The 11,198-nt window shown below is 35.6% G+C and overlaps 2 protein-coding genes across 2 annotated transcripts; one reads left to right on the plus strand and one right to left on the minus strand.

The window, feature by feature from the left end:
* Positions 1-5,671: 5,671 nt before the first annotated feature.
* On the plus strand, positions 5,672-7,007 carry LOC120738168 (interferon a3-like). The gene is made up of 5 exons (XM_040039310.1): positions 5,672-5,803; positions 5,907-5,999; positions 6,277-6,426; positions 6,522-6,617; positions 6,705-7,007. Exons 1-5 carry the CDS (start codon positions 5,672-5,674, stop codon positions 6,801-6,803), a joined length of 570 nt encoding a protein of 189 aa, XP_039895244.1. The 3' UTR covers positions 6,804-7,007.
* Positions 7,008-8,428: 1,421 nt separating this feature from the next.
* LOC120738169 (interferon a3-like) lies at positions 8,429-9,432 on the minus strand. The gene is made up of 5 exons (XM_040039311.1): positions 9,301-9,432; positions 9,113-9,196; positions 8,815-8,964; positions 8,638-8,721; positions 8,429-8,527 (listed from the first exon to the last, which is right to left on the minus strand). Exons 1-5 carry the CDS (start codon positions 9,430-9,432, stop codon positions 8,429-8,431), a joined length of 549 nt encoding a protein of 182 aa, XP_039895245.1.
* Between the last annotated feature and the right edge of the window lie 1,766 nt (positions 9,433-11,198).

Genomic DNA, 11,198 nt, shown 5'->3' on the forward strand with positions numbered 1-11,198 from the left:
TTTTTCCCATAACTAAGGAAAACATTTTTCTTTTTTTTAAATCACCAACATGTTTGATTAAAAAGACAATGGTAAATAGAAATACGGTAAATTAATAAGTAAATAAATAAATAAATAAAAAGAAGCAAATAAATTAACACATCCTTCCTGTAACAGACATGTTTTAGTTGGCAGTGTGCAGAGATGAAGCCAGCTGTTCTGCTCTCATGAGATGGGCTTTGGTTTCCTTCCTCATCACCTCCCAGGCTTCAGCACTGTGACCCTACAGACACAACAATATTATCATTAGTAAAGTATTCCAGAGGTGTTTAATAAAAGAATCGGTTAAAAAATAAATAAAGACCTACCTTTTTCTTTAGGACATCATCTGAAAGTCTTTTGAAATACATTTTTGTCTTGAAATACAGCTGTGAGTTCTTCTTCTTGTGACTGTGGCTCCCAATCTAAATCAGGAAAAATAGTCATTTAAATATATGTTTTAGCAGTATAATTGATCTCAGTTATCTCAATAGTGGTGTTACTGAAAGTGAACTTACACAGGTGTGAAGCTCTTCAGCCTGTTTGTTGACAATATTGAGCAAGTTCCTCACTGTGCTGTCCTCCCATGATGCAGAGCTGTGATCCTCCTCAAACAGGGCAGCCACCTCCTCCAGAACCTGAACTGTGAAAGCCAGTTTATCCTCAGCCTGGAAGAAGAAGAAGAATCATAGGTTTTTATAATTCAAAAAACTTGAAAAATAAGAACAAATATCAGAACACTCAGACCTGGGTTTGCATAATAGGAACTTAAAGTTATGACGGTTATGAATTTTAGTTTTTGATTGTATTTCATACCCATGGTAAAATTTGAAAACCTTTACATTATTTTACTTTAAGCAGAAATTAGTCTGGGATTTTATGCGATAAAATGAAAAAAGCTGAGGTTGACTTACTGATGCTTTTGATGCCTGGTGGTACAGATGATTAGGGAAGGCCACGGTGTCCTCCACCTCAGTGGTGTTAGTTGAGTTGTTACCCTGGATCACACACAGAACCAGACTTAGAGTTGAAGTGCAGACACTAAGTCTGAATAATTTAATTCAAGAAAAATTCGACAAAATTTTAAGCCTATTAAAAGAAACACACTCACCATGGTTTCAAGTAGATTCAGAGTCTCTTCGTTGTGCTGTTTGAATTTATGATCCATCCATTTGCAGCTCAGTGAGGAGCCTGCAGTGAACAGACCAAGAAACAGGCAAGCAAAGAGAATCCTGCTCATCATTTTTTAAGGATGACAATTGTCGTTGTATGAAGCAGACTCAGATATCTCCTGTTCTGATGGAGCTGACATGCCCAGCAGCACTTATAGCAGAGCACACCTGTTTCATTTTCTATATTCACCTCTGTGGCTTTCACCTCAACAAAGGTGGGTTCTGATGTCACACATTTCAGACTTGGTTTCTATGGGAAGCAAAAAAATCCCACATTATTTTTTTTGTCCTGTTCAGCTGTTGTATAAAGCAGAATAATGGTCTGCTTTGTTGTGCCACATATATTTGCTTTCTAAAGAGGAGCACTTGACCAGGTCATTTTCAAGTGTCTTTCATGACAAAAGTGCATACACAGACACTCACACTCACAGACACACACTGGTTTTCATATTTTAGTGAGGACATCTAATTGTGATATAATGCTTTCCCTAGCTGCTTACCCTAACCCTAACAAACAAAAATGAATGCTTAACTGCAACCCTTAGCCTAAACTTAGCCATAACCTAATTGCAACCCTGACACTAAAACCACATTTTAAACCTCAAAAATGCCTTCAAACTCGTGGGGACGGGCACTTTGTCCCTACAAGTGAGTGTTGGTCCCCACAAGTATAGCAGCATGCCAATTTTCTGTTCTTACAAAGATATCTAAACGCACAAGCACACACACTGCAAAATCGTATATTTGTTTGTGATCCAGCATGTCTGTTTGCTTTATCCTCGACTTTTCCTCCTACCCCCTTCTTTTCTCTCTTTTTCTGTTGTTTTCTTCTTATATTCCTCTGTTTTCTTCTATCTTTCTCCAGTTTGGCCTTCACCCCCGTCTGCTCAAGCATAATATCCATAACAATATGGATAATGAAATACTAACAGTATAATCCACAATGTGCAAAATATCCCCATAAATGCACAAATATAGAATAGTAAAGTGTAAAAGAAAAACATTAAAAAAGTATAGAAACGTTAGTGTTATAGGTATTTTACTGTGAGTATACATATAAATGTTTTTAAAGCCTAAACATTTTACTTATATGTCCTTACTTAAATGCACGTTGCATGGATGAAATTTCCGCAATTCATGATGATTAAAAAGCAAACAAAAAATGTTTACATTTACGCACTCTCTCCAGTGTGGTTGTAAGTGTACATTAAAGCTTTTGAATGGAGTCACATTTCACAGTTACTTCTAGTTGTGATTGTGCCATAAAAGGGAAGTTCTTACACGGAGAAAAAAAAAAGTGGCTTCGTGACTCTTTGGCCTACAGTGACGCTCATTCATACGAACCAGTCAGCGAAATTTCACGTTGTTTTATCGAGAATATCTGCTTCACCGTGGGAACCAGGTGAAGGGGATTGTCCTTCACGATCAGTGGGGAAATTAGAGCATATTTTCAGCCTTATATAAATCAAAAATGTGCCAATATGTGCTTTTGCTAATGCTTTTGTTATATTCTTCTTCCCTTATTTTGGTCTAACTTGTTTTACAACTTTTTGTTTTATTGCATTTGTCTGTTTTGCCAAAGGACAAGACATGTGAAACAAATTATTAGTGCATGTCTAATCACTAAAAATTCCAACGCAGCGCGGTACTGAATTATAATATGATATCCCCGATGCAACAAGTGTATTTGTAAAATGTATTTCCTCCTATTCCACAATCATCCGTAAGTGGTATTATTGTAACTTGAAATGAAGGGGAAGAGCGCGTAAAGTTACGGGGTTGCCAAATGGTCAGGCGCAAAGTGCGCACAAGTCTCCAACGCTTCGCTGTCTCAGTAACTACAGATACATAAACCTCCTCTGGCATTAACATCAGTATCAATCACATTACGACCCTCCTCATATGCTGGCACTGATACAAGTGTTTGGTGCTGATTTATCGTCACGTTAATTCACATCGTTTGAATGTGCGGTGAGAGGTGAGTCCAGAAGAAGGGGGATGAGGCGGTACTGACCCCCACTGAAATATGACTTGCCCTCCACGAATGCCATAGGGTAAATTAGTGGCATCAAGGAAAATAATCCAGAGGTGTACACGCCAGCGAACTCAATATGTGGGTATAAATGGGGAGAGTTGCTTCATGAAGGGAATATAACATGATTTGCTGCTAAATCTTTGTGCGAATCAGAACAATTTCATACTACATTGGTTACTCGGATGGAAGTAGGTGATGAACTTGGCCCGCTTAAAGTCAGCAGCCAAAAGAAGAAGTTGAACTCAAATACTTTACTGGAGTACTGTTTTAATGTACGTGTACTTTAAGTACATCTTTATTATTTTTACTTCTTCTCCACTATAAATCATCTTACCTTACCTTATTTTACCTATTGGGGACAATATTTTGCACTATACTATTCGTGTTAAGGCTTTATTTACTGTTTACTAGTATTCATATCATACTCTAGAAATATTGATATCCAACCTAAGGAATTAAAATCTCCAGCAACAACAGTGAACAGGTGAATGAAGCACGCATTATGAGATCGTGCTTTTGCTGTAGCAGCTCCAAAACTGTGAAACGATCTGCCTTTAGAGATTAGACAGGCCTATTCTCTGCCTGTGTTTAAATCACTTCTGAAAACCCATCTCTTCACCCTGGCCTTTGACACCTCGGTTTTTTGTTTTAGTTGATTCTATGCTGTTTTATCTTGTTTTTTTAAATATAAGGCTGTTTTAATTTTTATGTATTATGTGTTTTATTTTCTCTGTTTTGTTTTATTGTATTGTTCTTAACTGAATTACTGTACAGCACTTTGGTCCTGTGCTGGGTATTTTAAAGTGCTTTGTTGCAAAAAGTTGGATTGAATTTTAAACTATTACTAAGGTATGATTATGCTGTTTTGTTAAGGAAAAGGTCTAACTGTTTCTTTTGTCACATTTTTCAGTTTAAGAATGTGTTTATGTACGTGACCATGGATAGATAGACAGTAAGATAGTTAGATAGACAGATCAAGCACTCTTGCGCCCCCTGCTGAAAAGGAAGAACGGGCCTCACACAGTATTATACCGCATTAAAATGATTGATCGTGTTTATTGTTTGTTGCTTAATTTGAAATCAAGGCTAAATTTCACTTATTTCTCATGCTATACTGTACTTTGTGTCTGTGAGGTATAACTGTACTTAATACATAAACTGACTCAAATTAAAATAGATAACTACATTCTTCCTCAATTTTAATTTTAGAAATAATAATAACAGCAATAAATACCTTTCTGATTCCAAGAGGAGGTGATCCTTTTATGATATAAAATAATGCAAAAATATCTAATTTTGCTCAATGAACATTTTAAAGAATACAGAACAGACATAACATTTCATTTTCATTTAGATTTATATAAGATATATATATATATATATATATAATTATTATTATTTTAAAAATAATATATATGTATGTATCTCTGGTATTTCACAATTATATAGTTACTTAATTTATTTCATTTCCACGGTTATTTGTCATGGTTTTGTTTCCCCAGTCGTTCTTTCCATAGGCACAGTGTTTTCGGCCTGTTTTTTTTTCTTTTCTGTTGTTTAAATTACCTAATTGCGCCTGTTTGAATAATAACCCATTATGCAATACGTAAAACTGCAGATCTGCTTGTTCAGTATCCAGTGTGCCGTAAAAGGGAAGAAACTGTGTCGAGAAAGTGAAAGCGTCCTGGTGACTGGGCGCCTGAGCTGTGACGCTCATTCTTACGAATCGGTCAGTGATATTTCGCCTTGTTTTATCAGCGTGTGAACCAGATAACCTGGAGAAGGGGATTGTCCTTCACATTTTTATTAGGAAGATTAGAGTGGACTTTCATCCTAGTAGAAAAACGAAAGTCATGCAATATTATATTCAGCCTAAGACTGATAAGAGAGGGTGTCTTCGCTTAGACTTTTATTGTTCCTCTGCCAAAAATAATATTTAAATAAATAAAAAAAATAAATCTTATAGGCAATGATGGGTGATCATGGCTTGGTGTTTGCAACCTACTTGTATTAGCAGCTAAAATCCCAATAGTCATTATTACCATTTATATTTTTCAATATCAAATATCAAAGATCAAACATTTCAAATTGCCGCATCGGTCGTGAGCTGTGTCTGTTTTCACTTGCTCCGTGTTATGGCCGGTGTTTGTAGGCTGCTGTTTTACCAGGAGCCCTTTTATTTTATTATATAACTTATTCCTACTTGAGCCGATATTCTTACTTTTTGTACCCCAGTGATTGTTTCACACGATTTGGGATCTAATTAAATATGTTCGATTCTACCTGAATGCTGCGGTGAAAGCCACAGTTTACGTTCAGGTCCCGCAGGTAGAAAACGAAATATGTTGCTCTACCATAAATGCGGCGTTACAGGTCTGCTCCATCAGAACACCAGGAGACATCCGAGTTTGCTTCATAGAAGAGCAGTTAATACGTTTTGAAAATGATGATGAGCAGGATTCTCTTTGCTTGCCTGTTTCTCGGTCTGTTCACTGCAGGCTCCTCGCTGAGCTGCAAATGGATGGATCAAAAATTCAGACAGCACAACGAAGAAACTCTGAATCTACTTGATACCATGGTGAGTGCGCTCTTCTTAAGAAAACTGTAACAACATTTAGTGGTTTGAACTTGATGTTTGATTATTTTAACACACAAGCTGTGTGTTTCTGGTTGTTATACAGGTTTATAACTCCACCAACACCACTGAAGATGCTGAAGGGGAGGTCACTGTGGCTTTCCCTAATCATCTGTACCGCCAAGCGTCCAAAGCATCAGTAAGTTAATCTTAGCGTTTATTTATAAACTAATTATCTCTTAGTTCACAATGAGAGCACAGAACAATATCTCCTTATACATAAAACAGTCCAAATGGGCCACATGGCGCATATTTCTATGTGTTTTTCTTTAAACGTTAGCCCATAGTATCAATAATCTACAATGTTATGTAAATATTATGTTGGTAATTTATGTGAGCCAAACAATATATTTCTGGCTACTGAATGTCTCTCTAATAGAGGAGGGAATTATGGTAATCTGTTCTTCTTCTTCCAGGCTGAGGATAAACTGGCTTTCACAGTTCAGATTCTGGAGGAGGTGGCTGCCCTGTTTGAGGAGGATCACAGCTCTTCATCATGGGAGGACAGCACAGTGAGGAACTTTCTCAATATTGTCAGCAAACAGGCTGAAGAGCTTCACTCCTGTGTAAGTTCACTTTCAGTTAGGTTTTTATTACATTCGAATATACTTTACATGACATGACATATTCTTAATTGTCGTTTTGCTTGTAATTAAATTAGATTGGGAGCCACGGTCACAAGAAGAAGAACTCACAGCTGTATTTCAGGACAGAAATGTATTTCAAAAGACTTTCAGATGATGTCCTAAAGAAAAAGGTAGGTCTTTATTATTTTTTTAAAACCAATTCTTTAATTAAACACCTCTGGCATATTTTACTAATGTTAATGTTGTTGTGTCTGTAGGGTCACAGTGCTGAAGCCTGGGAGGTGATCAGGAAGGAAACCAAAGCCCATCTAATGAGAGCAGAACAGCTGGCTTCATCTCTGCACACTGCCAACTAAAATCTGTCTGTTACATGAAAATGTATTCATTTATCTGCTTGCCTGTTACTTTTTGTATTTATTTATTTATCTATCTATTGACTTCTATTTATCGGTTGACTGCATCAGTATTTTCAGTGCTTACAAACTAAATCTAATATTTTCTATAACTTTTTTTTGTCTTGACGTAATAAAAAGAACACTTATTGCAAATGGATATTGTCAATCTTTTGATTCATAGGAAACAAAATAAGAAACAGAAAAATAAGAAATTTAAACTTGTTTGTAATTATTACAAATAAGCGGTTTGGTCAGTTCAGTAAGGTTCAGTAAACAGGAGCATGAAAGTCTTACCTTTAGTCTGGAGCAGTTTATTTGTAGCTATAACTGCTTCACACTGGTTTCAGTCTTCTCTAACTGACTGATCTGTTTCTATTAACACTGATGGTCATCACAGCACTGTTCTGTTTTTTTTGAGTCTTCTGTTTAATTAGACATTTCAAATTTGTTCTTAAAGTTGTATCCTTCCCATTATGCCCTCGTTTAAATTGAACTATCTTGCTTTTCTTAGTTCTGCATTTATATATAAATTTACTATTGCAATGGTCGATGGCTTATTAAATATGTCCAAAGTTTCAGGTATTGTCAGAGTATGTACTTTGAAACAAACATGCATCTTAGGTTTTTCACCTGTCTTGGCTATATATGATGTCAGTGAGATGGGATATATTTAATATGGTCATTTCAGCAAGACAGATAGGAGATTTATGTAGAAGGCTGAGTATCCAATCAGAGGAAAGCTGGCTTCAAAAAGTGGAAAGGGCAAAAATGATTTGGTGCAAATAACATTTTCTTTTCTTCTTAAGTATCAAGAAATGTAAACAAAGCATAGTTTACTATACTCCAGGTCTACTGAGAACATAAACTCTGGTTCTTTAGAAAGACTCCAACAGCTGATATTTTTAAAATGAAACAAAACATTATAAGTAGTAGTAGTTATAATGACTTCTCCAAAAGATTCTTGGATTATACGTGCTTTGCTTTGAAACTTGCTTGTCTTGTTTAATGATTTTTATTAATGTTTTCATTTGTAGTTTTCAGTAATCCATCACAGTGACACTGCACAATGTCAGCAGCATAGTGTATGAAGAAATTTGAATCAGGTTTTTTTTTTCTGTCCCCTTTAGCTAAATGTTGTGATATCTTATGATATCAATCTTATGATAAAGTGAGAGGAAAAAAATAGACTAATCTGTTTTTGTAATTTCTATGTTATACGTGCAGATCTGTCTTTGTGAACGATCAAAGAGATTTTTCTTTGGCTCGGCAGGTTTCTGATATTTGATTCTACCTATTAAAAAGCATCATCTGTGCAAATGCAACATCTGTTTACTTCGTTTTGCAGGAAAAAAAAAACATGTCCACTTTCTTTTTTAAATGGGAAATATTTATTGATTTCAACATATAAAATGATACAGAAAATGTTCTGTTTAATTTAAAGTAAATTCACAAATAAATAAAGACATGCTGTTTAACACTTAGAAATATTCACTTATACAAGCAATGTAAAAATCAGTAAATAAATTAGTAGATAAATAAATTAAAAAATGACTAAATTAATACACCCTTCCTGCAACAGACAGATTTTAGTTGGCAGTGTGCAGAGATGAAGCCAGCTGTTCTGCTCTCATTAGATGGGCTTTGGCTTCTTTCCTGATCACCTCCCAGGCTTCAGCACTGTGACCCTACAGAAATACCAATATTAATATTCTTATTGTTATTGAAACAAGTTATTATATCTATTTATCTTAAGGATGATCTAAACCCCAAATTAATGAGAATGATGTGATCTTACCATTTCCTTTAGGATATGATGTGAGAGTCTCTTAAAGTACATGTGCAGCTTTGTGGTTTTCTTCTTGTGACTGTGGCTCCCAATCTAATTTAATTACAAGCAAAACGACAATTAAGAATATGTCATGTCATGTAAAGTATTTGAATGTGATAAAAACCTAACTGAAAGTGAACTTACACAGGAGCGAAGCTCTTCAGCCTGTTTGCTGACAATATTGAGAAAGTTCCTCACTGTGCTGTCCTCCCATGATGAAGAGCTGTGATCCTCCTCAAACAGGGCAGCCACCTCCTCCAGAATCTGAACTGTGAAAGCCAGTTTATCCTCAACCTAGCAGGAGAGCAATCAAATATAATTTACTCACATGACTGTCTCTGAAAAGAAAATTACGTTTCTAAGTTAAAACTGAAGTTGTCTTACTTTAAAGAGTAGTCTGGGATATTACGGGATTAAATCAGAAAAACCGAGATTTACTTACTGATGATTTGGACACCTGGTGGTACAGGTGATTAGGGAAGGCCACGGTGACCTCCACTTCAGTGATGTTAGTGGAATTATTAGCCTGCATCACACACAGAAGCACATGGAGTGTTTCAGTAAACAGGCACTAAATTTACGCACATTTAAATTTTTTTTTAGCATAAATATTAAAAGACGTGCACTCACCATGGTATCAAGTAGATTCAGAGTCTCTTCGTTGTGCTGTTTGAATTTATGATCCATCCATCTGCAGCTCAACGAGGAGCCTGCAGTGACCAGACCGAGAAACAGGCAAGCAAAGAAAACCCTGCTGATCATTTTCCAAAAGGTATTAACTGCTCTTGTATGAAGCAAACTCAGATGTCACCTGGTGTTCTGATGTAGACCAGTAACGCAGGATTTATAGCAGAAAAAACGGAAAAAGGAAAACACCTGTGGCTTTCATTACATCATGCAGGTAAGTGACACATTTCAGAATTTGTATTTATATTGTAATTTATACATTTCAAACATCCTAAACTATTAATAAAGATTAATTTACTTATAATTACTATTCATTTAGTTATAACGCCTACAGTTAAGAAATGCATTTTATTTATAATCACTGAAATGCTTTACCTTCTCTCTGTTTATATCGAGACCTAACATGTAACAAATCAAATTTTTAAACTTATTGTTGGATACTTGACTTACATATCTTTAACACAAAATATATTAAGCATTTAAGCTCATTTATATTTTACTCTATTTATTTAATATTTACTCTGTTTATTTAATAATAAATTATTTCATTGACTTTTATGTAATGATTTTTTCCCCCAAGGAATTCTTTCCATACAGACACGACGTTTTCGGTAGTAATGCGGAATTTCTTCATTTTCGAATTATCTAATTAACTACCTAAACACGTAAAACTGTTAATTACGCAATACGTGAAGCTGTAGATCTAATTGCACCGTATCCACAGTGCCACAAAGTTCCTGTATAAAGAAACTGAAAGTGATTTCGTGACCCAGCGCCTGCGCTATGTCGCGCATTCTGAGTAATATTTAACCTTCTGGGAATTTAGAGTGAGAAGCAGGTAACCTGGAGAAGAGGATTCACCCTTACATTTTAATGTGGCAACCTGAGCAGATTTTAATCCTGATTTTTTTTTTTTTAAATCACTGTTTAAACTATGAAGGAATGCGACTTTTTTTTAGATTTTTATTCTTCCAAGCCAAAACCCTATACGTCATCACTGCTTGGTGTTGTAATTGACTGTATCTAATTTTACAGAAATAATCTTCTTAGCTTTGTATTGGCAGCTAATTTCCCAATAATACATATGAGAGTTTAAACAATTCAAATTATGCCATCAGTCATGAGTTGTGTTTGTCGTCATTCTTTTTTAAGGTATTTGGTTACCTGTGTTCCTGCTTGAAGCCATTATAATGATGTAAAATAATCTTTATCAATGTTTGTTTTTTTTTAGCAAATTCTAAATATTTTTAGATCATTTTATTAAACCACTAGGAGACGTTCAGTTTACTTATATAAAGGCAATTTATACATTTTCAAAAATTCATAAACAGGATTTTCTTTGTTTGTCTGTTTCTCAGTCTCTTTACTGGGGCCTACATGAGCTCTCATAGGGCCACAGACAGGGTATAGGTAGCAAATCTATCACAGGGCAGACAACCATTAACACACGCATTCACAACTATAGCCAATAATTGGCAGTCAGCCTAAAGAATTCATTTCTTTGTTGAAGGAAGCCTCAAGCATTGGAAGAACAGAAAAACCCAACACAGAAAGCCCCCAGCCTTTTTGCTGTGACTCAGTAACAATAACCACAACACCACCACGCTGCCCTTTTTAATTTGCTTCTCTTTTTTCATATTTAAATGCAAATTTCTGTCAGATAAAATCACTTCAATAAACCTGGATACAGAATGGTAGGTGTGTGGCAAGAAAAGCCCCCTGCTGCAGAGGGATGCAGGTTTAAAGACTTTCGTTTTGGAGCTTTTATAAACAGGTGCACACTTAAGTGCATCAAATGGACCTCGGAAAATTCTCCAAAAACAAGGCACTGAAGTGTCTTG

Source organism: Simochromis diagramma, unplaced genomic scaffold (genome assembly GCF_900408965.1).
Source record: "Simochromis diagramma unplaced genomic scaffold, fSimDia1.1 OVJJ01000402.1, whole genome shotgun sequence".
In the NCBI taxonomy this organism is placed as follows: Eukaryota; Metazoa; Chordata; class Actinopteri; order Cichliformes; family Cichlidae; genus Simochromis; species Simochromis diagramma.

Coding starts and splice junctions, on each gene's coding strand:
- LOC120738168 (XM_040039310.1), top strand. CDS start 5,672: ATGATGAGCAGGATTCTCTTTGCTTGCCTGTTTCTCGGTCTGTTCACT. Junction 6,000..6,276: donor GCCAAGCGTCCAAAGCATCA/GTAAGTTAATCT, acceptor TTCTTCTTCCAG/GCTGAGGATAAACTGGCTTT. Junction 6,618..6,704: donor ATGATGTCCTAAAGAAAAAG/GTAGGTCTTTAT, acceptor TTGTGTCTGTAG/GGTCACAGTGCTGAAGCCTG.
- LOC120738169 (XM_040039311.1), bottom strand. CDS start 9,432: ATGATCAGCAGGGTTTTCTTTGCTTGCCTGTTTCTCGGTCTGGTCACT. Junction 9,197..9,300: donor TGAATCTACTTGATACCATG/GTGAGTGCACGT, acceptor TGTGTGATGCAG/GCTAATAATTCCACTAACAT. Junction 8,722..8,814: donor CTGAAGAGCTTCGCTCCTGT/GTAAGTTCACTT, acceptor TAATTAAATTAG/ATTGGGAGCCACAGTCACAA.